Source organism: Centropristis striata, chromosome 14, assembly GCF_030273125.1.
Source record: "Centropristis striata isolate RG_2023a ecotype Rhode Island chromosome 14, C.striata_1.0, whole genome shotgun sequence".
NCBI classification, from domain to species: domain Eukaryota; kingdom Metazoa; phylum Chordata; class Actinopteri; order Perciformes; family Serranidae; genus Centropristis; species Centropristis striata.
This window is the reverse complement of record NC_081530.1, coordinates 17,999,520-18,026,623: the sequence shown is the minus strand read 5'-3', so window position 1 is coordinate 18,026,623 and position 27,104 is coordinate 17,999,520. Positions and strand designations below refer to the sequence as shown.

The following is a 27,104-nucleotide window of genomic DNA, read 5'->3' as shown; positions in this document are numbered from 1 at the left end:
CTGTCAGCATTAGGACTGAGGCTCTTACATCATCGTCAGGTCAAACTACTGCGTTACACTCAGCTCTGAGCATTAACTGTGAGAGTCAGTCTGAATGTCTGAAAATCCTCAACTGGCAGTGATATTTTTAAAGAGAGTGTGTCACATTCTCAGGACTGTGAGGCACTGAAGTGGAGATGACAGGGTGCGATGGAAAATATCACAGTGTGATAATAAGTAGGGCTGTATCAGATAGTTTGAAGTTTCAAAGGTTTATTCATAAGAACGTTGCAGTGCTAGGGTTGGGCGACTGGACACATTTAACGGCAGTTTGAGTACATCACCAGCTTTTTGGGGCCGTTTTTGTGGGACGTTTCTGTCTTTTTATTTTGATAATTTAATGCTCTACCTTTGAGGAATTAGCTTGCAGTGGCTCTCACAAAGAAGGAGAGCTGAGGGGGAAAAAACAGCATGTAGAGTCATTTTTTTCAGTACAGTTTTACGGTTTTATATATGTATGTATGTCATTTTGCTGTGATTTAATTGCAATTAAAGTGATCAAAAAGAGGCTAATAAAACTGCAAAATGTTGCCGATGTGTGAAAAGTCAGAATTCATGCTCGGTCAGCTTTTTCTGCAGAATAAACTCAAAAATCTGCCAGGTTTTTATTGTAATAAACGGTTCAAAAAGATGCTGAAATAAATTAAGTAAAGTGTGATGTCAAGGTGTAAAAAAATCTGAATTAATGCTTCGTCAGATCTCCAGGAACTGCATCTGGATGACTGCCAGGTACAGTTTTACTGTAGCGATATGGACCTGAAATAAAGTGATTTTTCTGTGACTTAATTGCAATAAAAGTGATCAAAAGGAGACTGATTAAACTACAACATGGTTCCAATGTGTAAAAAGTCAGAATTCATGCTCTGTCAGTTCTGTCTGCAGGATGAAAACAAACAACTATTAAAATGCTTGATTTCTGAACAGAGTTCGGATCCACTGACTGCAAATACTAGAGCTGTATAAACCCCAAATTCAGTTTTTATTGCAGTAAAAGGTCAAAAGGATGCTAAAATAACTGAAATAAAGTGTGATGTCATGGTGTAAAAAGTTTGAATTAATGCTTTTAAAAGGCTTGTTTTCTGAATGGAGTTTGGATGGAACAAAACTTTGTAAATTATCGTGTAGGTGGGCTTCATAAAATATGATCACACACATTTAAAGCTTCATTTGAAAACCTCAATAGAAGCTTCAAAATGTTGGAAACCCTGATAACAAGAAAATAATCATATGTCTGTGCCGGTGTGAGAGAGAGAAAGAGATGAAATCCATACCAGGGTGACTCCAGAGAGGACCTCCAGTAAGGAGATGAGGTTGTGTCCATCCCTCAGGTCCTCGTACAGGTCTGTGATGTGCTTCCTCACCTGAGAAAGGAGGCAGGACAGAGGAAAGGAAGGAGGGGAGGAGAGGACAAACAGAGAGAGACAAAGTTAATCCCACAGTGCAATCATCCCTGTGTTGACTCAACACTGCTGACATCTGCCAGGCCGACTGGCCCTCAGCTGACAGCGGCTGGTGACACGGCCGGCGGAGACCAATCGCCAGCTGTGGCCTCTTGTCTCCGTTGCCATGACAACGCCGACACAATGAGTGGTGTGGGGGTGAGCTGTCACCAGCGGCGACCACTGCTGCCACTGTGACTCAGCAGCCTGATCAGCATCAGTGCTGGTGTTGTTTGAAAATGGGACAGAGAACGAAAGAGAGACAGAGAGAGAGACAGAGAGAGATCGCAAGAGACAAAGACAGTGAGACAGAGAGACAGAGAGAGAGAGCAAGAGACAGAGACAGTGAGACAGAGAGACAGAGAGAGAGACAGAGAGAGAGAGCAAGAGACAGAGACAGTGAGACAGAGAGACAGAGAGAGAGACAGACAGAGAGACAGAGAGAGAGACAGAGCGAGAGAGATCGCTTCAGGCTGAACAGAGAGAGCTTTAACACAAACACTCTTTTTTACACAAGCTGCCTCACATTATTGTATCATTCTGACATGTTTATTGATGGTTTATTTTGACAGCAGCATGTGGGACTGGAGTTCCTCCCTTTTTGTAGCTTTTAGAGGACTTTAGAATTAAATGTATAACTGCATGATTGAAATCGTATTTTGTTTATGACAGTGGTGGAAAAAGTATTCAGGTCTCTTCCTTCAGTAAAAGTACTAATATCACACTGTGAAATGACTCCACTACAAGTAAAAGTCCTGCATTCAAATCTTACTTCAGTAAAAGTACAAAAGTATCAGCATCAAAATATACTTACGGTATCAAAAGTAAAAGTACTCGTTGCATGCAAAATTGAGCCAAAAACAAAAAAACGGGGGCTGTTTCTGGGTCACAAGCTCCTCTTCTGCTTTAGACTACTTTACAATTCACCAGTATGTGAACTACAGAAAGACACAACAACATCAGGCAACAGCAAAGGAAACAGCTTTCTCTTGTAAATAAACTATTTGCTGCTTCATCTGAAAGCAGACGGAGGTTGGCATGCAACAAAGGTCAAACACTCCAACGCAAAGTGCTCCAAAAAATGCAGATCTGCAGAGGCAACCAAGGGCACATGTCTCCCTGCATTACAGTGATTCTGCTGCTTCTCGCTGCACCTGCTCTGGGAAAAGTTTTGCTGCAGTCCTGGCCACAGGACAAGAAACTGCACTACCATGTTTCACCACAAGAGGGCAAAACAGCCACGAGAGTAAGCTGAAGAGATGCTCGCTCTCCAACAAAGTCATGATTTCAAAATGTGAATTAAAACGAAACATCCTCCTTAGACATCTTTTTTTATTAAAATGCCTCTTTAAAAGGCATTACAGATGTCAGAGCTCAGAGCTAAAACTGTCTTTGGCTTAAAAAATGCAGCGACAAAAGTAACAACATCCCTCCACTTATCCTCAGTAACCTCTTCTCCTACTTTCTCATTCCTCCTCTCTGTCACAGTCTCACCCCTCTGCTGAAGGTTGGCATCAGCTGATTTAGAAGAGAGCTGTAGTGTTAATTAGATGACAGGAAGAAATGTTGCGTCCACCACAGACTGGAAATGAGGTGCTGGTTTTGTCTAATTGTGTCTCGATGTGTCAGAGGTTCTGTCTGCTTCCAAGTTCGGGCCTGAATGAGTGAATCTTCTCTGTCTGTAATGTGGAAATTAACATCTTACTGGAAGCCCACAATGAAGCTACCCACTGAAAAAATCCTGTTCTACTAATTACCAGAAGTGGAAGTATTCAGTTTCTTTACTTTAACAAAAGTAGAAATACCAGACTGTGAAAATGCTCCACAACAAGTAAGAGCTCTGTATTCAAAATCTTATTAAAGTATGCAAGTATCATCAGCAAAATGCACTTAGAGAATCTTTTTTTTTTTTACTATTTTATATGTTGTTTTTGGCTTAATATCACTGCTGCATTAATGTGTACAACCATATAGCGATATGTACCTGAAATAAAGGGATTTTGCTGCGGAATGAACCCAGAATTCTGCCAGGATTTTATTGCAATAAACGGTTCAAAAGGATGTTGAAATAACTGAAGTAAAGTGTGATGTCATGGTGTAAAAAGTCTTAATGAATGCTTTGTCAGATCATCAGCTGTGACTTAATTGCAGTGTGAGGGATCAAAAGGAGGCTGATTAAACTACAACATGATGCCAATGTGTAAAAAGTCAGAATTCATGCTCTGTCAGCTCTGTCTGCAGAATAATAAACAAACACCTCTGAAAATGCTTGATTTCTGAACAGAGTTTGGATCCAGCAGGGCTACTCTGACTGCAAATACTACAGCTGTATGAACCCAAAATTTTGGCAAGATTTTATTGCAATAAACGGTTTAAAGGGATGCTGAAATAACTGAAATAATGTGAGAAAAAGTCTGAAAAATTGGGCGTTGTGTAGAACAAAAAAACTAACAAATGTATCTAAATCTAAATGGTAAGTAACAAAAGCTGTCAGACAAATGTAGTGGAGTAAAACACTATATTTCCCTCTGAGAGTACCTCAAAACTGAACTTTAAATATTGTACTTCCAAAAAGTACTTCCACCTCTGCTTAAATAACCAATAACTTATCTGACACAAATGCTGCGACTGACAGCGAGACATCAGCATAAAACAACATGATGATGCCTCTCAGTGTTCCCTAACAATACATACTAACAGTTCAGTCATCTACAACACCTGAATGAATGTTCACTTGTTTTACTTTTTCTCTAAGCTGCTTGGAGTTTCTACAATACATGAAACCACAGAACAAAATAAGCCGCCCATCAGGGGAAACTTAGATGTTTGTTGTTGTTTATGTTCTCATGGCTGTCTAAAATATGTCCCGTCAGAAAGTCCCACTGCATGACGCAGTTTTGTTTTTGTTTTTTTTAAATGTATTTATTATTCCATCAGACAACTTTAAAATATTGTTGATATTGTTGCTTGTTGTCGTTTGTTTTTGGGGGGATTTTTATTTTTTTTACACTACCACAGAGTGAGACAACCTATATATATATATATATATATATATATATATATATATATATATATATATATATATTATTTATTTATTTATTAACTTTTAATATATATATATATATTTGTATATTTTTGTCATACTTTTCAGTTATGTTACTCTTTAGTTGTTGTTTTTTTTGCACTATGTTATCATTGATGTTATTGTTTATATTGTTCTAAGATTATTTTTTTTTTTAAAGAAAGAAAAAAGTCTTAATTTTTTAAAATCATTTTTCATTCATTCATTTGTGGCATCAAAATGGTATCAAGTATTTTCCTGGGTATCAGTAGCGAGTTTGAATTTCTACTATTGTGACTACCCAGCTGGATATGTAGATTTCTTTAAATAAACATGATGTTTTTGTGTGTCTGTGTGTGTCTTTGGGGAAGCTGCGACACATCCAGCTGTGCCTGATGTGCAGCGACGGCAGCTGTCACACGCAGCTCATGTTAACGACCCTGTTGACAGTGTCAGATATACTGAACACACATCTGGGTCAGACTTCATTTGGAAATCGTTTCAACACATTTTTATGAGCTTCAAATATGTCTTCAGTTATTTATCGTATAAATACGGTTTGACAGCTGTGCTAGGATGGCAGATTGAATGACGACAAATTATTTAAAAGCCAATTAAGGGTGTGTTTCAGAGACTGACATGCTGTTTAATGTAATGAGATTTAATTTAATGTGGCACGTCTTATCTGCCGAACCACAAACTGTATCTGAATATCTAAACGGGTCATAAGAGGCTAAAAGTTACATTAAATATTTTATTTCCCCATATTCTGACTGCAGAGTTTATAAAAGAACATTAACTTCACCAAACGTCAGCCCTTGGACTCATTTGCTACTTTATCACTTATAGTTTCTCTCCTTCTTTTATTTAGTTTTCTACCATTTTGTAGAAAAATAATGGAATAATAATAAACTTTATCTATATAGCACTTAACAGGGTTTAAAGTGCTTTCAGAAAAAAACAGCAGATAAAAAATAAAGTACACACAACAGTGGAATCATAAAAACATAAAATTAAATTAAAAAATACATCAAACAGCTCAGTTAGGATGATAAAATTCAGCAACATATTAAATATTAATGAACACTTCCAATAAAAGTTCCTGTGCATGCTTAAGGGCTTCTCTAAGCTACTTTAAACTAGTTTAAAAAGCCTAAAACAGGATTAAAGAAGTGTAACGAGTGAAACACATTTGTATTGTTGTACAGTTTGTTGTGTTTAGGACGCTCCACTCCTCCAGGCCATGAAGGAATGAAGGAGCAAGGAATGTTTATTTATGAAAGTGAGTGTTGACAGAAATATTTGCTGACATGTTTGTTGTCTTAGGCTGGTTTCTGTGCAGCTCTTTGGTACTGGAGCTCAGAAACAGGCAGACTGCATGTGGTTCAACAGCTTGTTAGCTTACTGAGCAACAAGTTCTCCAACATAAAAGGCGGGAGAGGTCGTGTGTCAGTACCACAAATTACGGCACGTAGGTACGTATCGATGTTGTAAAATCACTGACCTAGGTTTAGGGCAAAAAACTTCTGGTAAGACGTTATAAAAGACAGTTTAAACAGTACATAAATGTATGTAAATGAAGTGAAGTACGCAACTGTATCCCAAGCCGGACACCGTTGGCTATGATTCTATCAAAGTTTCACATTAACTACTAATATAAATGATCATGTTATGCTTCCAATTAATTAAATGGTGTGAAACTAAAGTCTGAATTCATATCTTTCGAACCGTATATTGTTTTAACCATGTACGTTAGGTCCGGGATTTACCAGAATCGGCTAAAGGATGCTAACACTGTGAATTAGCCGTGTGCTAACTGTATCCCACATGGGACACTTTGATCCCCTCGCTGTAAAACAATGGGGGCTGCTGAGTATTTCAGGGGAAATTGGATGTTTCTGGGTAAGCCAAATAAATATCACCGTTATCAACACAACAGGACTGCACTTCTGTCCTTCACAATAAAATACAGTCCAGTAAAAATACAGACATACTTTTAACATTGTCGCCTGAGTGTCGCCCAGGCATTCTTACTGCTTTCTCTCGTCAGATTTACTTTCGTATTGTAATTAGACATGTAAATCTCCATGCACGTCAATTAAATTTCACATGTAGATTGTTAAATATGTATAAATCGATTATACCTACACTGGTGGTGGCGATCTTATTCAAAATGACCATGAAACACCGGAAACTGCGGCATTGCAGATGTGTCCGATTTGGGATACAGTCTCTATATATAAATGTACATAAATGCTGGATGTGAAGTAGTTACAAGGGTCAGGTGACGACCACAAGTTACGCAAAAACATAAGTTACGTTCAAATACATGACTTAAGTTAAAAATGTTTTACTTTAGCTTTCTCCCGGGACGCGAAGCCCACTCTCCTGGGCTGAAATCTGCTACGTCAGCAAGGCGGAGGCGGGCACATTGCAGCGGTCTGTGAAATACGTAGATATCGCTCGTATTTCGCTGCCTGTACACACGACCTATACTGATGTTTGACAGGAGAACAGGCTGAACTGTGCTACAGTGCAACTAACTCTCTTCTCCTCCGGACTTAATTTTTCGCCATCAAATTTTTTGTGCTCACAGTGTCAACAAGCTGACGGGTCAAAGAGTGTCACTGCATGCCAGCAGGTAGCTCAGAGGCCACTGTTTGTATGGGCCTGTGTTTGCACTGTATAAACACATACACACCTGTCAACACACTGAAAACATACCAGACATAAAACACACACACAGAGCAAACAGGAAACAAGGAGCGATGATGTCACTCAGCAGGAAGCCGAAGCTGTCCGTCTCCGTCTACCTGTCTTTATCTTTTTCTTTAATGTCCCTTTCTTTGTCTCATGAGCTTATTTTCTATCAGTCTTCCTGTCTTAATCCTTTGTCCCTCTGCAGCCTCAGTTCTCTGTCTGTTTGTCTGTAAATCCCTGCAGATAGGGCGAAGGTTTGTACACTCAACAGTGCTGGCTGAAAGTCAACAAATGTGTCTATGTGTCCGACACACAAATATTCAAACATCCCACTCTCTCTTCAAGAGCACATTGTTGGGACATTATTAATTTTTATCAAACAATCAGCAGATATTTTATCTAGAGCCCGACCAGGGGGGAAATGGACCAATAACCAATAAGGTAGATGGTTTAATTTTTGAGCAATAATTAAAATATAATTTATATTTATATACATTGTATAACATTTTGTATATAAAAATAATAACAAATAATAATTATATTACTTGTCCACCAATTCTAGAGATATTACAGCCGAAAATAAAAATAAATGGAAATAAAATAAAAAACAAATTAACTATTGTTAGGTTCAGCATCATTTGATTGCTGACAGTTTGAATAACGAATGAATAAAAATAAAATTAATAAAAAGCTAACACCATTTTTAAATCACCCCAAGCATTGTTTTCTGTAATATATATTCTATAAAAAAAGTTTCCATATTGCTGCATTATACCAATAAATAATGATGTGCTTTTGACAGGCCAATATTAGACAATATATTAGTCAATATATCTGTCTGGCTCTGATTTAAACAGATAATAAAAGAGATGTTTCTCTTCTTTTTGTTTCGTTCCTCCCTTCTCCATGTTTATCCACCCATCCTGTCCTCTGTCTCACCCTCCTCTCTCCCTCTCTGTCAGTGAAGGTCGCTACTCTCTTTAATAATCACAACCTAACTCTACATGACCTATGTGCTAATGTGTGTGTGTGTGTGTGTGTGTGTGTGTGTGTGTGTGTAAAGATGATAGAAAAAGTGTGAGTGTACAGCAGCTGTTGGTGTTGCATAATGTTCCTCTGAACTGATTTTACTGCCATTTGTCTCTTTTGGTCATGTTGAAATGTTTTTAGGTACTTTTAAACATTTTGATTTCAAACAGTTTGGTCTTGTCTTGCTTAAAAAATGTATTTAAAATTGTTGCCATATAATTTTCTGTCCATCTATTAATCAATTATCAAACCAATCATCTGCTCTTATGTAATAAAAAGCACACTCAAGCAGTTAAACAGCAACATCCCTTTACAAATGAATGAAGGCTGCATTTCCAGCACTGACAAAAAAATCCCCCAATCTCTGTGTGTGCTGATCTCTCTCTCTCTCTGTCTGTCTGTTTCTCTACGTTTCTCTCTGTCCATCTCTGACCTACATTCTCAGTCAGCGGTGGGTCTGCTGCTGCCAGCTGAGATGGAGTTTCATCCACAGGCCGGGCGCTGTGACGACAGGCGCTCCGGAGTTATGGGGTCAGACAGACGCCTCATTCCCCGGGTCATGTGACAGAAATACCCTGCGTGCTGCTCCCTGAGGAGTGCTACTGCCTGTGTGTGTGTGTGTGTGTGTGTGTGTGTGTGTGTGTGACACATAGTATACATACTGTACTTTATGTGATAGAAATGGCATGTGTGTGTGCAGATGTGACACTTTGCACATATAGCAGCAGTGGCAGCTGTCTGCAGCCAACAAAGGAGGTACTGTGATAGTTAAAGGGTATAACAGAGATATTAAATCAGTTTCTCTTCTAGTTTCCTTACCTTTAACAATCTACAGTTTATCCTTAAGTGTTTGCACCATTTTATCTGATGTTACAACACAATTTGAAGGGTGTAAACTGTCAGAATGCTTCGTTTTCTTTTCTGTAGGGATGCATTGATTTTACTTTTTCAGTTGCAATATCTCTTCTGATGGCTGAACTTTGGGTAGAGTACTGCTCCAATGCAATGTTTAATTAATAAGCCCTAAAGTCTCACTTTGGAAGTGACTAAGACACATTTTTAATTAGCGATCAGCTCTCCTTTATAGAGAACTGGGGGTTGTGGGCAGTGATTTTTAGGGGGAGATAGCAGGTCAACAATAGATGTGATGTACATCATCTGAAAGCTGGGGACCTGAAGATTAATTTAAACTTGTGTGTCAAGCTGTTCTGGTGATGATCTCTAATAAAATGACTTAATTAATCACTAAATTAAACCTATTAAGGTGTATAGGGGTTTAGAAGAAGGGTTTTTGCAAGTTTTCACAGTTTCTGACTAGAATATGTAGAATATAATTTACCACAATGTTGAAATAATTTTCTCATTTTGGTCTGATTTATTTTAATTAAACATATGTTTTTTTTATATTACATATCATTCATTTTAATTATTTATATTTTTGCGAATTACTCTTTTTTATATATATATATATATATATATATAAAATTGTCAATATATAAAAAATAAATAAATAAATGTAGAATTTCATATAGCCTGATGTGAATAATCATGATAAATAATCCTAAAGTCAATATTGATCAAAATAATTGTGATTATGGTTCTTGCCATGATCCATTGCCATGAGGGTATAACTGTTTTATGTAAGAGATAAGATAAGGAGATAAGACGAAAATGTCCCCCCCCCCCCCCCCCATTTATATTATTTTTTATTTTGCTCAGTTGTATTCAGACAATGAAATTCATCTCAACCAGGTTACCAGGACACGTAGAGGGTCTATTTCTGGAACTATTGTTATGGTATGACAAGATTTAAGACCTACAGTTGAGCTCCTTTATGACCCGTGACATTTTACTTCTTTGATTTTCAGATAAATGTTAGTAGAGGGAGACAGAGCTGGCAGAGATCTGACCTTCACTGAGTGCACTGTTACTAGTTTGATCTATGTTGGTGTGAGGGAACAATTCATTTTATTCCTATTAAAATATACAGGGTTCATACACTTTAGCAGTGATCAAATTCAAGCATTTTTCAAGGACTTTCCAGGTCAATTTTCAAGCTTTTCCAGTATCTTACACCTGTTGTAAATGACATGCTTTAGATGAGTACTTACACATACTAAAAGGGGGAGATTTCACTTAACCATACCAACAGCGATGGTATTACACTTTTAGGAGGAACGGTCTTCATTTCAGATAGGCTACTCATTATTTTTTACATTGAACATGTGATTATCTATAGTCTATAGATGGATATAGTCAGATTGCAAGAGAAATACAGTAAGAATTTCAAGCATTTAAAAGCACTTTATCCAAAATCCAAGCACTTTTTAAACCTTGAAAATACAAAATTCAAATTCAAGCATTTTCAAGGATTTCAAGCACCCGTACGAACCCTGAATATAAGAGATTGCATGATAAAAGTCAAGGCCAAACCTTCAGGATTTAAGATAAACACAACCCTGACAAATATTTCCACATGCTCAGTGACACGTACCTTGATGAGATGCTTGTTGACCCATTTTGTGAAGGTTTTCTTCTGAACTCTGTCCCGCTCATCTGGGGGAAAGACATGAAGAGAGAAGAGAGATTAATTACATAATTCAAATCCAGCATGGCTCCTGCAGCCGGCGTCATTACTCTGCTTTATGTAGATGATGACATCACACACAAAATACACACACAAGTCCAGCTCAGAGGAGCAAACGGCTAAACACCCACGAGTGTAACTGGATCTGACATGAGTACAATCTCATACAGTCACAACAGTGTTTCTACATGTTTCTTATCTTCCTCTGCAAGAATAAAGAAACTGTGAAGGTTCTTTGAGTTCACAAATTCAAAGTCCTGTTGATAAGATCCTCTGAATCTACAAACGTGACCGCTCGTAAAGTTGAAACTATTTTTACTGTGTTTGACTTCAATGACATCATCCTGAGTAAACTGAGGTTGGACCAATAAAGCTGAAAGAGTTTGGATTTCTTCTCTAGATAGAACAATAATAAATAAGATACAAGTGATTTATATATATATAAAATAATTAATCTCTGTTTTAAATGTTGTTTTGTTCATAAATAACTTTAGACCTGGACTGGAAGAAAATCTGATGCCAACCTTTTAAATATATGATTATCAACAAAGTTAAGCACATTTAATTCTTAGTTTTCTTACATCCAAGACATTTCTACAAAGATTTATAAAAAAAAGTCCTCACTCGTATATTTTTGGCATGATGTCTGTACATTTATTTCTCGCAATATTAATTCTGAATTTTCCGTATGAAAATTTATTTTTTGGCTTTTTTACTTAGTCTTCTATCAAAGCAAATCAATACTATATCATTAATCTTCTAATATATTATCATCTTTGATCCTATTACTTGCAAAATATTATATTCAAAAAGCAAAATGTTCCAATCATAAAACCATGAAATAAAAAAATACAACAATCCTGTGTTCTAAAGATGGGAAAGCTATTAAAACCCTGAATATATGTGTAATGTGTTGCTTTTTTAATTAAATTATTCATTATTCAGTGCACTGTTCCACTGACCACATCTGTTTGTTTACAATGCTGTTTGTTAATAAAATACAAAAAAAAGAAAGAAAAAGTTGTTTCCTCATCTCCTAACTTAACTAAAAGAGGCGCTCTGCATGTTTAATATCCTATAAAGAGCTCCAGTTCTGTTCTTCAGATTGTAACTGAAGTGAGCTCTGCAGCCAGGCAGACCTGCAGCTCCTCCGTGCTGCAGGCCAGAGGAGTGAGGCAGCCAGGCCAGGAATAGAGCCTGATGCTGAGCCACTGCTCTGTTATCTCCCTCTCTCCCTCTCCAGCCTCTCTCTGCTCCTATCAGTCTGTCAGGGAGAAAACACAGACCCTCGCTGCTTTTCCTTTCCCGCCATTCTCTTAAATATCTAACTTCCTGCTGGAGGGAGCCAAACATCCTTACAAGTGATGTTGCAGGTTCCTAAAGCAGCCTTACTCAATATGCAAAATGCAATATGTGCACAATGTACGATGCAACAGGATTAAACAAAGGTTGAAGACTTATTCGACTCCTTTTAAAGAGTTTTCCTTGATTGCAGCTGCAACTGTTTTGGTTACCAATTAAGTCAAATCAAAGCAGACGTCTCAATTATTTGATTTGTGAGGGGTTGCTGCTTTTTTCTCTGCATTATGGGATAGCAAACTGAAAATGTTGCTGTGTTTTTTACTATTTTGCCAACCATACAAGTCATTTAAATACATCACCATGGGTTTTTTTTTTTTTTTGCTGATTTAATGCCACATTTTTTGCTTTTTGGTGGCTTTTTAGAGTCCAAATGGCCAAGTAACCATGAAAGAAAATAAACGTCAGATGATTTAATAACAAACAGAAGCATTATTAAAGCCCTAATAGACACTAAACATCAAAAGTCAGTAGTAGCTATACAGAATGAACCCCCCAAATCTTGTGAATACTTTCAAACAACACATCTTCAACAACTTATGACCAAATAAAAATAAGTTAAAAGTATGCAGTCTTCTCCAGGGACCATGACTTGAGTTTAAGCTGTTGCTAAATGTCAAACTGTTGTAGGTATGTATAGTTATTATGAGATACACATACACACACTCACTCAGCAGCTCAATGACAGCAGATTATTTTCCCTCCTGTTTGTCAAACAGCCAATCAGAGAGCAGCCTGCTGCAGGTACTTCCCCTACAGCCAGTTGTTTATCAGTTACCATGGAAACGCAGTATGGGAGAGCAGCCATGCGGGGAGATAGACGTATCACTTCCTCTTTAAAGGATCTTGTTATCTTTATTTCTTACCCACACCTACCCAGACACACACACACCTACAAACACACACACACACACACACACACACACACACACACAGACTCTAAACTGCCCTGACACCTTCAACTGTTGAGCTCCAAAAGTAGAAAGGATTTCCAAAGAGGAAAGTCGATTTAGGATTTAGTAGGTCAAATATCTAGACTGGATAAAACTTGAGGTCAATCTCAGCAATCTCTTGCATAACACACACACACACACACACACACACACACACACACACTTGCAGGATGACACACAGTTTACACAAAGGGCAAGCCCCCAGGCCAAGAACACTCATTTCGACATTCTCTTGCTAAATAGTTTCACCACTGCAACACGCCTCGTCTCCCAAACCTGCCGGTGTAGCCGAGCTAGTTAGCCCAGAGGAAACACTCAACATGTTATTACGTCTAACACGCACACGTAAATCGGCCCACCGCACTGTGCTAAACACTCATCAGCTTATCAGTTTGGTGTAGGCGTTGTAATTAGGTCATAAATCTATCGTTATTATTTTATTTATTACAAAACTAAAAGTGGAGACGTGAGAGGTGTGGAGGTATGTGAGTGACAGCCACAGAAAGGCTCATTCCTCCACAGTGGAGGGCATTGTTAACACACACACACACACCCCCTACCGTGCTCTCCACACACAGACACACACACATACACACTGATGTCACACCCCTCGCCCTGACACCCACAATGATTAATAGAGACCACATTTGGTGTTGTCACCAGTGGGAGCACAAACAGGAACTATTCAAACAGAGTGAAACACGTGCTGACAGCATGTAAACAACCACTGTCCACACACACACACACACACACATTGGGAGACACACTGACCTGCACAGCACATGCGCGAGTACAGGTGAGCGTTGAGTTTACATTCATTCCTGTAGTCAGTCCACATCATCGTCCACAGCCTTCACCGCTCGACCTCTAATCAGAGCTTCATTTGGTGCTAACGGTGCATAATCCAAGTCAGAAGTCAGATAATTATAGCAGTAAGACGTCTCTGGCAACGAGCTGCCTCCACGTATCCAAAAAAGTCAAAGCTGCAGGGTGTGAGCCGCCGGTAGCAGCAGGTACTACCAGTTTGAGGAGTCTCTGCTCTTCTCTGTCTCTTGGTTTCTGCGGTTCACCCGTGGTTCCCTCTCTCCGCGGTGCTTGCGGTCGCTGCCATGTCAGCCTCTCCTGGCCGGCCTTCTCCCTCCGTCCACCTCTCACACACACACACACACACACACACACACACACTCTCTCGCTCTCTCGTTCCCCCGGTAGCAGTTGCTCTCACACGTGTGTGTCAAAGTCAGCAGCGGCTCCTCCTCCTCAGTCCAAAAAGGACGGCCCTGCTCTCCCTCCCTGTTACCTCACTTCTGTTTCCTCACCAGGCAGTGGCACTCTCTCTCTCTCTTTCTGTCACTTGTTCTCTTGCTCGCTCGCTCACTGTTTCCAGGCCACAACAGACGGTCTGTACTCTGCAGCTGACAGAGGCTCTGCAGAGCTGCAGGGGTGCTTGCTCTGTTGTTTTTTTTCCTCTTTCTACAATGCCTTTTTCTCGCTCTGCGTAGGTAAGCAACTCTCAGTCCAGAGGGAAAATTTCCTTTTTGTTGTTTTCTCTTAAAGGACTATGCATGTTGAGTAAAATCCACTTTTTCCATAAGCAGTTAGATGCTGTTTTCTGTTTCTGTCACAGTCAAAACAAGAGCTCAAGGCAACAGAGGGAGATTATATGCATCCTGAAGGGAAGTTCTTAAAAAAATAAAGTTTTTAAGTCCCACACATATCCATTAGGGATGGTATAATCCACTCTTGAGTCCTTTTCACATGCCACAAAAACACAAAAGTATCCAAAACAAAAACAGTCTTGTTCTGCAGCACTATACAAACATACACTCTCCTTGTTCAAGCTGACAAAAGCCAGATGCAGCAGCAGCAGCTCTCTGATATCTCCATTTATTTGCCTTCACTCCTGCTCCGTTTCTTATGTTTCCTTTCCTTAAGAGGCAAACTTTCTGGCAAGTCCTGAGGCTTTTCAGCTCCGAGCAATAAGAGCTTTGTGAAGAAAACAAAAGGGAAAGACTGTGACTTGGGCTGAGATGGACTTTAGTCTCATCAAGAGAGGCCTGGCAGAGCTGTAACGCTGTTTAATTTAATATTGGAAGGAAGACAAGCCCGAGCAGAATCATTCATCTCATTAGAGCGTGTGTCTCACGTGTGTGTGTGTGTGTACAGCAGAGATGGGAGATGGCGATGGTGTATGTAATAAGGAAGAGCCTTGGTCAGATATCTGGCTCCAGTCCAGACACAATAAGCAGTGAGCGGTGAACCCGAGGCCTCCAGCAGCCTTCAGCTCACACCGCCTGCTGCTCAACACATCATCCAATCACAGAGAGACAATTCCCTGTACAGATCTGCCTCCTTTCACAGCTGACAGCTCCGAACTGCTCTCTTTTTCTTTTCTCCTGTTCTTGCTTGTTTATCGCAGTCTCTCAAAATAGCTCTGCCGGCCCAGACATCGCCGACGCAGCTTTGAATAATTTCTGCTCTGTCATGTTTTGAGCCGAGGAGTCAAGAATCAGCGGTGTGGAAGTCTGAACGAGTCTAAAAAGCCTCGGCTACAGTCTCTCAGAAGATCATGTGACCTGGCCGGGAGTCAGGGAGTGAGGACATCCGGCTGATACGACAGCAGGTGTAGTTACACAGATACACACACACACACACACACACCTGCCCGGGGGAGACAGTGACTCACACACTCTTACAGTCACAACAAGCTCCGGCAGAGTAACACAAGCTCCTCCTCTGTTTCCTCAGCCGGCGACGTCACTCCTTCATCTCCATCCCACCTGTTTTTACGTCCTCTTCTGTTCCTCCTCTCCTCTGTTCCTCCTCAGTGAAGCTCTCTCCTCTTTCCATCTCTAAGGGACCATCCACACTAAAAATACCAGACGCAGCTTATGCCACTAATACCACGCAGCGTGCTTATCACCTCTAATCTCCCTCTCTCTCTCTCTGTCTCTCTGTCTGTCTGTCTGCTCCGTCTTCCCGTGTCCTGGCTTTCTCCTCTTCTGATTCAATTGTGGATGGGATGTTTCCAAGTGTCCTCATTTGCCTCCAGTTAGTCCATCATGTCATCTTCCCTTCTTCTTTCACTTTCTTTTTCAGTTTCTCTCTCAGGCAGGCTGGCTCCCAGGGTTCATTCCTCCTCCTCCTCCTCCTCCTCCTCCTCCTCCTCCTCCTCCTCCTCCTCCTCCTCCTCCTCCTCCTCCTCCTCCTCCTCCTCCTCCTCCTCCTCCTCCTCCTCCTCCTCCTCCTCCTCCTCCTCCTCCTCCTCCTCCTCCTCCTCCTCCTCCTCCTCCTCCTCCTCCTCCTCTCTGGTGACACTCAAACGCTGGCAGCAGCCTCCATCTCTCTCCTTTTTTTAAATTTCATTCTGCATTCCCTTCCGCTTCTCATCCCATTTCTCTCTCTTTGAGCAACAAACACTGAATACTAAACGTTTTTTAAAGCACAACAAGGTCACTCTAGATCTGCCAATCAGCTGACAGACTTGGAGGAGGCGGGAGGTTGTTCCCACAAGTCCAGCTTTTCATCTTCAACATCCAAACTTTCTCTCTCCCCGCTTCTTAACTAGTGACGTCCCAGTTTACACAGCAACCAGCTGTCCAGCCATCAGATTAACATCAGAGTCAACCTGCCCTCCTGCGGTCACAAGACAAACACTTCCTGTTTGATCCTGAAGATCAATACTACATTATAAACAAGATGATTTCGTAGGTCATGAGCAGCATTTCTCTTTTCTACAGGTCGAAGAAATGGATAATATATTACAATATTTTGTATGGCAATATTGTATTAATGCACTGATATTTTTTGTATAAATTATTTATATTGCAAATACAAATTTAAATTTTTTGGTACTAGAATAAGAAAATCAATTGCATTGTCAGTCCTCTAGAGGGTGCCGAGTGGAGATGTTTGATTTTATGTGATTTTATTTCAATTTAATTCAAATTCAAATTCTCCAGTTGCTGAAGAGGCTGCATACATTTTTTTTTTTAAACTTGCATTGTTTAAAATACCTGTACTGCAGTCCACATACGTTTGCATTCAGTTAAATTGGACTGCTTTAATACAAACAGTTCAGTCTGCAAAATGCATGCAACATTATTGACAATAAGGTTTTTTTTTTTATGGCAGTCCATCTGCTTTATAATCCCAAATTTCTGCAATAAAAATGACTGAAGTGAGATGGAAAGACTGGAAACTTTATGTTATAAGAAAAAAAGACATGTTGGAAAAGTTTTCCTTTGGGAACATAATATGTAGCTGGTTATAAAAAAATACATGTGATTGCAATACACATATCGCATATGTTTAAAATAGTAATATCGGTCTCTGATTATCCCTATTTGTTTTGTAAATTTTAGTTTGTTAATGTAAACTAACTAAGTAACATGAGATACAAATACTCTGACACAGCAAATCTAAAGTCCAAAGTTAATAACTGAAGGTGAATCAGGGTCAGTGTGGTTTTATTACTGACCAATATCTGAATAAAGAATCTGTCCTGTTCAGAGGTCAGGACATTAAAGCAGACCGCTACTTTAATACATTTCACTCCATATGCTTCAGTACATTTTCCTGCCATGTTGGCAGTTATTTGTTGTGTCTCAGTAATGCAACAACACAACAAATATCTTACAAGGCGCTCGGTTTTTATTAACCATTAATCATTCTGATCAGCAGAACCCTCTCATCTGTACTTTGATTTATAGCTGTGGATATTGTTTTATTCAACAGGCTACACTGTGCTCTAAACCCAGAGAGCTTCAGTTTAAGCCTCAGCAAATTCAGAGAAAGTGTAAACTGCCATCATTCACAAACCACACAATGTGCATATATACATAATGCTGCACACACACGCACACGCACACGCACACGCACACGCACACGCACACGCACACACACACACACACAACCAAGCCTGGCCTACCACAGGCTCCATTTCCTGTGATGAGAAAAATAAGATTGTAACCACAGCATCACGCTATATGACCACACACACTCTGCATCTGTGTCACACATCAGCGGCTCGTCTTGAACCTGGAGACGAAATCAAACAAGCGAGTAAACATGAGAGTCAAGTTTGACGCTTGAGCAACGTCCCAAACGCCCCGAAAACCTGATTACTCATTATAAGAGACACGCACATCTAACTGCCTCTGATCAACTCTATCAAGTTATATTTAAATTTATTTTCAATTTATGAGCATCAGTGATGGACACAGCTCCCTCAGCTGACCACATTAGTGACAACATTCAAGTCTCCTGTTGTATCAGGACGAAGAACGACCACATAACATATTAGCAAACACAGAGAACCAGAGAACACAGAGAACATTTCTTAACCACTGAAGGCTGTGATATTGTTTGTACTTTATCTTGACTCAAAGATCAACAGTTGTTTTCCTGCACTGATAACGGTCATTAGCATTTTCAAATTCTTTTTAAAAAAGATAGGCATGGTGCATGGTATCAAGCGTGATATCATTTTCTAATGAACCACAGAAAAGGCATAAAATGAAAAAGAAGTTGCTAATCCTGCTTATGATAAAAATTGTTTGAATTGAAAACTAATTTCCATCCATTTAGAATTGAAATTGTGACACCCCTAGTATTAACACATTTATGAAAATGTTTTAAATGTTACACCCCCCTGCAGATTCTTGCACAAAACTGCATCTACCTTACATTTTAAGCTAAATTTAATGCACATTTTCTCATAGTATTGTTATATATTAGATATTTTTACTGTAAATATTTCTATTCTGTAGCGTCTTTGACTTTGCAGCACTTGATTGTTATTTTTATTGACTTTTGCATCTCAATAAATTAAAATATCATAGAAAAGTTTATATATGTCAGTAATTCAATTCACAAAGTGGAAATAACACATTATCCATTACACACAGAATGAAATATTTAATGTCTTAATGTATTTAATTTCTAATTATAATGATTATGGCTTACATTTAATGAAGACCTAAAATTCAGTGTCTCAAAAAAAATTGATTACAAAAGATCAATTTTAAAAAGTTTGTTTAATATGGAGATGTTGGCCTCTGAAAAGTATGTCCATCTATATGCACTCAATACTTGGTTGGGGCTATTTGACTTGCACTACTGGAAATGGACTTTTGAAGCTGACTTGGTAACAAACTGGATTCTGATTCTGTAAAGGTGCTTAAAAACTTGTGAGGAGGGAGTGATTTTAGCCATGTTTTAGCCATCTTCTTAAGTACACAAAGCTGATTTGGGGGGAAAATATCATGTTCATATCATGAAAATAGTATTCAACCTTTTCAATATTTCTCTTCTTTTTCCTAATTTGTATTTCTCATTAAATCTCCCTCAAAATGATCTGTTTCCTTCCCAATCACCTTGTTTCCTTTTTTGCACATTTGCTACACGTGTCCTCCCTTCCACTGCCCCCTCGTCTCTTTTAACATCACTTTTGCATCCACTTCTCTCCAAGTATTGATGGACCTGATTGATCTGCACTGTTGTGTCGTGCCAGATTTTTCTCCACTGGTGAATCCAAACCAATCACTGCATTCAGATCAAATTAGACACGTGTCCTAAACCGCTGGTGACGAGACCAGAATTCAGCACGTTTCAAGTGTTAGGACACACCAGCATCATTACCAGCAGCTACTGAGCTACTGAGCTACTGAGAAAAGGTATAAAGGTCACTATAAACATCATGTCAGAATGGTTTAAATACAGTTTGTTACATAATGAACATTTCTATCCGTTATTTACTGATGAGGCTTAGCTACAAATGCCGACTGGAATGTGTTTAATGCTGTGTGTAACCTCAGTGTTTACCATTAGCTGTGAATAATAAGACACATGACTAAACTGGGCAGATTACTGGCAGCACAGCAGCCTGTTGCTCGGCCACGTAAGCAGCCACACACACACACACCGGCTCGCAGTCTCCAGGTTGAATTACATGGATGTGACTATTTGATTCAATAGCTCGTGAAATATAACAGCCTCTCTCTGCAAAAGAGCCAAATATGGAAGATTGTGCTGCACTGACTCATGCAGATGAGATACAGCAATCAAGTCCTGCAGCACAAAGGGTGTCTGACTGTAACAGGAGAGACCTACATGATCTTTACGACCGCTTTACATTCCACTCAAAATAGAAAACATGAAGTGACATCCTGGTGCAAAGCTTCACTGCTACTGTACAAGCAAACTGCTTCTAAAGCTGTGCTACATGCTACATGCTGTGATTTAAAGTTAAGTGACCATGCACAATGACACAGCACAAAGGGGTGGAGCCTGAACAGGAAGCACATGGAGCTCATGACAAATCTTCCCTTTTTTTTTTAACCTCTGCAAAGATAAATCAAAGCTGGAGCTGTGACGGAGAAGAGATGAGCAGTAAAAATAGAGAAACAGGAAGGAAAATGTTTAGCTCATGGTTCTCTCTCAGCAGACTCACTTAAAACAAGTTACCTCGTTCAAACATGGGCGTCCGACGACGGCGCCGACGGTAAAACCAGAAGCCAGCTGCGGTCAAGAAGTGGAAAGTGACCACCAGGACGGGCGTTATGACTGCTGGGTCTGTTAGAAAATCCATCATGGCTCACTAACTGCCTCCTGAAGAAATGAATGTAAAGTAGCTCCGAAAGCTGACAGTAAAAGTCCAAAAAGTAAAGTTACAGTAAATCCAACGTCTGCAGGGTTCCAGGTAAAACTATTTGTGTCCATAAAGGAAAGACTTTACACAGCTGGTTTCTAAACGTCAGCGGACAGAATCATGAAGCTCCTTCTTCTTCTTCTTTCACTTCTTCTGTGTCGACAAAACAATCTTTCTCCAGCATCTCTCTACTTCCAGCGCAAAACTACTGCAGCTACTAACTTCTCTGAGTTCTTCTCTCCATTCAGATGCCCTCCCTCTTTCCCCCCATCATGCCTCTCTCTCGCTCTCGTTCTCACTCTCTCTCAATCTCACTCGCTCTCTGACACTCTCACAGTGAATTCCTTTCCCCTGAAACAAGCGACCAGACTGTAGCCGTTGCTGAGAGCACTGTTAGAGAGTTAGCCGGTAAATAGATGAAATGGGACTAAACAGACGGAAATGTGTACTGTATGTGTGTGTGTGTGTGTGTGTGTGTGTGTGTGTGTGTGTGTGGTTGCCTCACACTTGCTGAAGAAACCCACATGGGGAGAAACCCACATGCTCTTCTTCCTCTGTGTGTGTGTGTGTGTGTGTGTGTGTGTGTGTGTGTGTGTGTGTGTGTGTGTGTGTGTGTGTGTATTTCTATTTGAATATATTGAATATATTTGTTTTTGAGCAAAACGCTTAATTTGTTCTGTATTTGAACGCTTAAATGTTGCATTTGTGCGTGATTTTATATGCGTACATGCTTGTGGAAAGTGTTTGTATTTGTGTGTTTGTATTTGTATGTGTGTGTGTTTGTGTGTGTGTTTACCTCTGTTGTTATGGGTGAGCAATGCATCCTGGCTGTGATATTTATTCACCGCTATCTTTGACTGATGTCGGCTGACTGCTGGTGGCGTGTTCAAAAAGCTTCAGACAGAGGGGTCGATCAAACCAAGGTGTGTGTGTGTGTGTGTGTGTGTGTGTGTGTGTGTGTGTGTGTGTGTGTGTGTGTGTGTGTGTGCATGTGATGCACACAGACAGTGATTCAGCATGATTCAGGCTGCAGACTGGAGGGCAGGGGGTCCTCAGGTTACTCTCACCTCGCAGAGAATTGTGTGCCTGTGTGTGTGTGTGTGTGTGTGTGTGTACGAGTTATCAACTCAGCTCTGAAAAGCCACCGACATTTTAGCCCTAGCAACCTCCAGTCACAACAATACACAACCGCAATCAATCTGATGACATTTCATTGCTATCAGGGGAGAAACTGCAGCTCCAAACTCACTTTAATGCAACTCCAGCTCAAGTTTTGGAAATGCATGACAATAATACGATTAGTAAAGAGATTAAGCAGCGTTTGGTCACATATAATAAGTAAAGGTGGATGAGGGCAGTTATGAGGTTCTTTCCCATTAGTCATTTCCCTAATCGGCATAATTACCAGTTAACATGAGGTAATGGAGATGTGATACAGCTGTTCATCCGGTGCTTTCCAACACTGATCTCAGTTAGAGCAACAGAGCTGCAACAGAACTGCATTACCCAGAGTCCTTCTACCTCTACTGTTGAAATGCTATCTTGATACTAAAACAACTTGTCACTCTGGGATAGACAAGTAAAAAAAATGTATATGTTAATGTGTAAAAAAAAATAATGTAATGTATTTGAATTAAGAAGAAAGTTTTCTCTAGAGTGACATGTTCTGAAAAAGGGTCTATTGTTCAAATATTTATCACCATAACTTCGACACCAGTTCCTGAACGACACTTTTTTAAATTCCAATTTTATAAAATCTAATTTAACAGAAAGAAATGACAACATCACACATTATTATACATCTAATATAACTAATTTTTCAGATCATTTTCACCCATCCGACACACATTGTAGTCAAGCCACTCAAAAAGCAGTGTACCGAGTTTTTCCTGCGGAACATTAGACAGCCAAGCAATCAAACTTGCTGCATGCTCACTGACACAGAGGAGATTTACTCTTTAGTGACTGATATTTGGTGATTTCTGATTTTCTGATACTCGATAGTACTGAAACAACTTGTCAAAGTCCTTCCTGTCCTTACCTTACCCCTGTACCAAGCCAACAAGACAACTTGTGTAAAAAAGTTTTTCAAAAAGCGAGAATTCTACAGCAAAAAGCAGAGCTACAATAGGTTTTTCTGTCAAAAACTACTTAAGTGAATACTAAAACTCCCATAAACAAACAAAAAAACACTGTGTGTATTGATTTTTAAAAAAGGATAAAAGTCAATAACAAATCAAGCAATAAAAAGAAAATCCAAAATATAACATCTGAGTGACAAACTTTGACAAAATTTATAGAGAGGAGCAGGGTAAAAAAGTAAAAGTGAGAGAAGGCGAAAGAGGAACTGTGTGAAGCCTGTGTGTGTCTCTGGTGGTAGAGAGTGTGATGCTGCCACTATGGGGCAGAAGAGACCAACATGTGTGTGTTGGGCTGCAGACTTCACGCTCAAACCACTGACAGCAACACCAGCGTCACATCTAGCACCCTGAAACCACCAGAGTCTGACTTTGGTAACTTTCTGTTAAAGTCCACTTCATGCTGGCACAATACTGCATGTTATGTGTTTATTCTAGCTGTTTTAACCGTAGTTCAACCACGTTTCTACAGAAAGAAAAAGCAGAATCCCTTTAATGTATCCTTTATAGCGAAAATATTTCTGGTTTCACTTCATTATCAAGTGTTTCATCTGTCTGTAGACACAAAACTCAACACATTTTAACATATACACAACCAATCACACACTGAAAAGAACTTCAGTGCAGATAATCTGCACTGAAGTTCTCTGAATTTAAGATATTTTTCACCTTCAAAAACATTAATAATTTTCATTAAAATTATATTTCACCAGTGTAATTCTTCCTACAGACCCTCACATACACTGGCTGCCTGGTTGTGCATGCGTGTGTATGTCAGCGTTCAGGGTCAAGAGGTCAGGGGTCCAATCTCATGTCCCCTCTCTGCAGAAAATGCTGCGTCTGGAAACTTTATACACACACACACACACGAACATGCACACACACACAGACCAGAGGTGTAACAAAGCCTCGGGATGATGTCAGACTACAGTATAAGCTCGACACACAAGGGAGGAAAGAGGAGACGAAAGATGGAGTGACAAGAAAGAAAACGGATGGAGAATGAGACAGAAACTACAGTGCTATTGTACGGCTTGGTGTTGTGTTGGGTGTTTGTGCTGGGAAGTGAATGACTCTTTTCATTCAGATATCACAGAGAGACGCACACACGCACGCACGCACGCACACACACGCACACACACACACACAGCTGTTTGTAACTGATGTGTGCAGTCTCAGTCAGTACCGTCTCTACTTTCACTATAATTTATCTAATGCTTACCTAAGACTTTTAGCCTCACTGGCCAGAAATTAAATTATTTTGCATATGCTTGCATGTTTCTTGTGTTTTTAATGCAGCAGCAGCGTGTCACGTCTCCCGTCTGTCCCTCCCTCCCCCCAGTCCAGCTCAGTTCTCCCAGTCAGCATCCTTTACATAGATAGCCAGGATGCCAGCAAGGTCACCCTGACACACACACATAAGTATGCAAACACACACACACAGAAACATGCTGAACGTTTGTGCAAAGAAGTGCTGCTCTGTGCCTTCACTGTATTTAACTGTAGCAGACAGAGAGAGATGAGTGCAGGCAGAGCCATAAACTGTATCAGCATATGGAAATATACTGTAAACTGCAGGCTGGGTGCATAAAATAATAAGCTGCAGAAGTGGCTAGGTGCAGGATATGATCATAAAAACATAACTTTATTTGTTCCTGTGATAAATTTCCTTTGCTCTTAATATATAAGGGAAACGTTTTAGTGTCAGGACATGAGACTGCATTTCAAATTAACAGTATTAATTTGGCACATTTTTATTTAAAGCAACTTCCAAGATGTTGGAACCAAACTTATTATATTATTGTTGTTATTTTCCTTTGTTTTTTTTTGTTTTTTATATTATGATATTGCTTACACTGTTTCTTGCTGTTGCCTTTTATTTTGAAAAGTGTCCTTGGCTATCCTATACAAATAAAATGTTGTTCAGTTATTAGTATTATCTCTATACTATCAGCTGTTCAATAAAGAAGTAAGACGTGACAAAATGTCAAAATTAACGTGTTTATCGCTGCAATTATTTTTTCAAATACATAATGCTTTAAAAATATTAATGCAATTAACACATTTGTTTACCTACTTCCTTTGAAACAATTAAAGCTAATATCTGTACATGGTTAGTATTAATTGATGACCGTGTGAATTACTTCCTGTCACTAAACACATGCAGCTTTCAAAATAAGAGCACAGCGTGTTAACAGAATTTACAGGAAGACTGTCAAAATAAGTATCCTATACAAATAAAATGTTGCAAAGTTTGTGGTGGTACAGGACCAAACATTTAATCCACTGTTTCAAATCTCAGCACATTTTTGTTACAAGAGCTGCAGCTAATTAATCGATTAATCAGTCAAAAGAAAACAAATCATGAAATATTAATGGTTTAAAGGTGAGGGCAATGAATTTAATCCAGTATGCTTTGTCGAATTCAGCGAATATCTCCTCACAGTCCACAAGCGGTCTGTTCTGTGTGTATGCTGAAGAAATATCCAGTGTTTATTCACAGCCCTGGCTCTGTGAACGGAAACAAACAGTGGACTCAGACTGAGCCACATGACACGAGTCCAGCCAGTGTGTCCATGCTCTGGACGGGACAGGGGACATGCCATGGATGTATGAAGAGAGGCAGTGGGAGCGAGGAGGGGGCGGTAAACTGGCTTCTGAAGGAGCACTGATGGGTGGAGGGTGAATTTGTTCAACCATCTTTCTCCAGAACTGCAGACTCAACCTCTAAGTCCAACAAAAAATCTATGTGTCTGATGGCTTTAACTGCAGTAATTGATGATTTTCTATGTTTCACCATTATAATAAAGTGAATATCTTTGAGTTCTGGGCTGCTGGTCACAGATGACAATTTTTTTTATAGAACCAGTGAAGACAAAAATGGGAAGACGTGTGGAAATATGAGAAATAAATAAATATAAACAGAGGGGATAAAAATTAATTATGACAGAGGCATATGAAAGAAAAATAAATTATCACAGATGACAGTTGATGCCGTCGCCTCAAATAGGCTCTTAAATAGTAACAGGCCAATCTAATGTTTTAGAGAACAAAATATTAATAAATCCATCAGGAAAATCATTTTCAGATTAATCAATGATGGAAATAATTGTTAGTTTCAGCCATAGTGGGAACCTAAATGTGTCAGTAGCGCTTAGAGAAGTACCAATTACTGAAAACTGTCAAGTACTGACAGCTGGTACTGAATTAGTCTTGATTAGTTATTGTCTGATGAGATATTTTCTGAATTAAATCTTTTTTTTTGGCAGCTTTAGATTGTATGTTGTTCAGGCACAGGTTCTGCTATGTTTGTTTTGTGTTGAGACAAAATTAATGTATTCAATTTGACTTAAAGGAAAAAGTTTCTCATGTCATCAAAATGTGGTATAAAATGCACATTTGTGGTATTAGCTGAAAGATAGATACAGTGCCAGCAGCGGTATAAAAACATTCAAAACATGCTTTATTATGAGGATTCTGAGCATCCCCGCTGTGTCGGGAACATCATGGCAGCTGCATGAGGAAACAGGAAAAAAACCAGCCGATGAAGGGCAGAAGGGAGGATGAGCAGCCGGAGCAGGAAGAGGAACAGGACGGTCACATCAGCGTGATGAATCCTCTAACCTTGGACTTTCATGTCCACGCCGCTGCAGTAAAAAAATGAGGGCTTTCCATCTCATCCTCCGACTGAACTCAGTCACCTCCTGCTTCTACCTGATGGAGCTCCAATAAGCAGCCCTCAAATCTGCTTTTCATCATGTTAAAGAAGCCAACAAAGCTGTGACAGTTCTGTGTAGAGAATAATGTCCGTTATCAGATAAAATGTTCTTCCTAAGAACCTTATGCTTCAAGAATTGTTGTTTTCTGCCTTTATGAACTGATATTTCACTCTTGTGCAGTGCTATAATGTTATATTTGAATAAAACTGCCATTCTGAGTGTCCGGTCACCACACAGCTGCATGTGTTGTGACTGTGACACATCAACGCTGCCTGCCAGTCTTGCACACTGTTCCCAAGCAGCTGCGTGACCCCTGACCTCTCCACTGGTCAAAATGCAGCAGAAATACTTCCTGTTTGGAAAATGAGCCCTGACCTGCCATCCTGGGGCAGAAACATCCAGACAGGAGTGCCAGGAGGTTAACAGTCA

At 39.6% G+C, this 27,104-nt stretch overlaps 1 protein-coding gene across 1 annotated transcript in view; it reads right to left on the bottom strand.

Moving 5' to 3' along the window:
• The window catches only part of macf1a (microtubule actin crosslinking factor 1a), a 320,929-nt gene that overhangs the window by 185,429 nt on the left and 108,396 nt on the right, over positions 1-27,104 (bottom strand). The window contains exons 3-4 of the mRNA XM_059350758.1: positions 10,763-10,824; positions 1,311-1,400 (exon numbers count right to left, since the gene is read on the bottom strand). Of these exons, the coding sequence (XP_059206741.1) occupies positions 1,311-1,400; positions 10,763-10,824 (152 nt within the window). The remainder of the gene's footprint in view (positions 1-1,310; positions 1,401-10,762; positions 10,825-27,104) is intronic.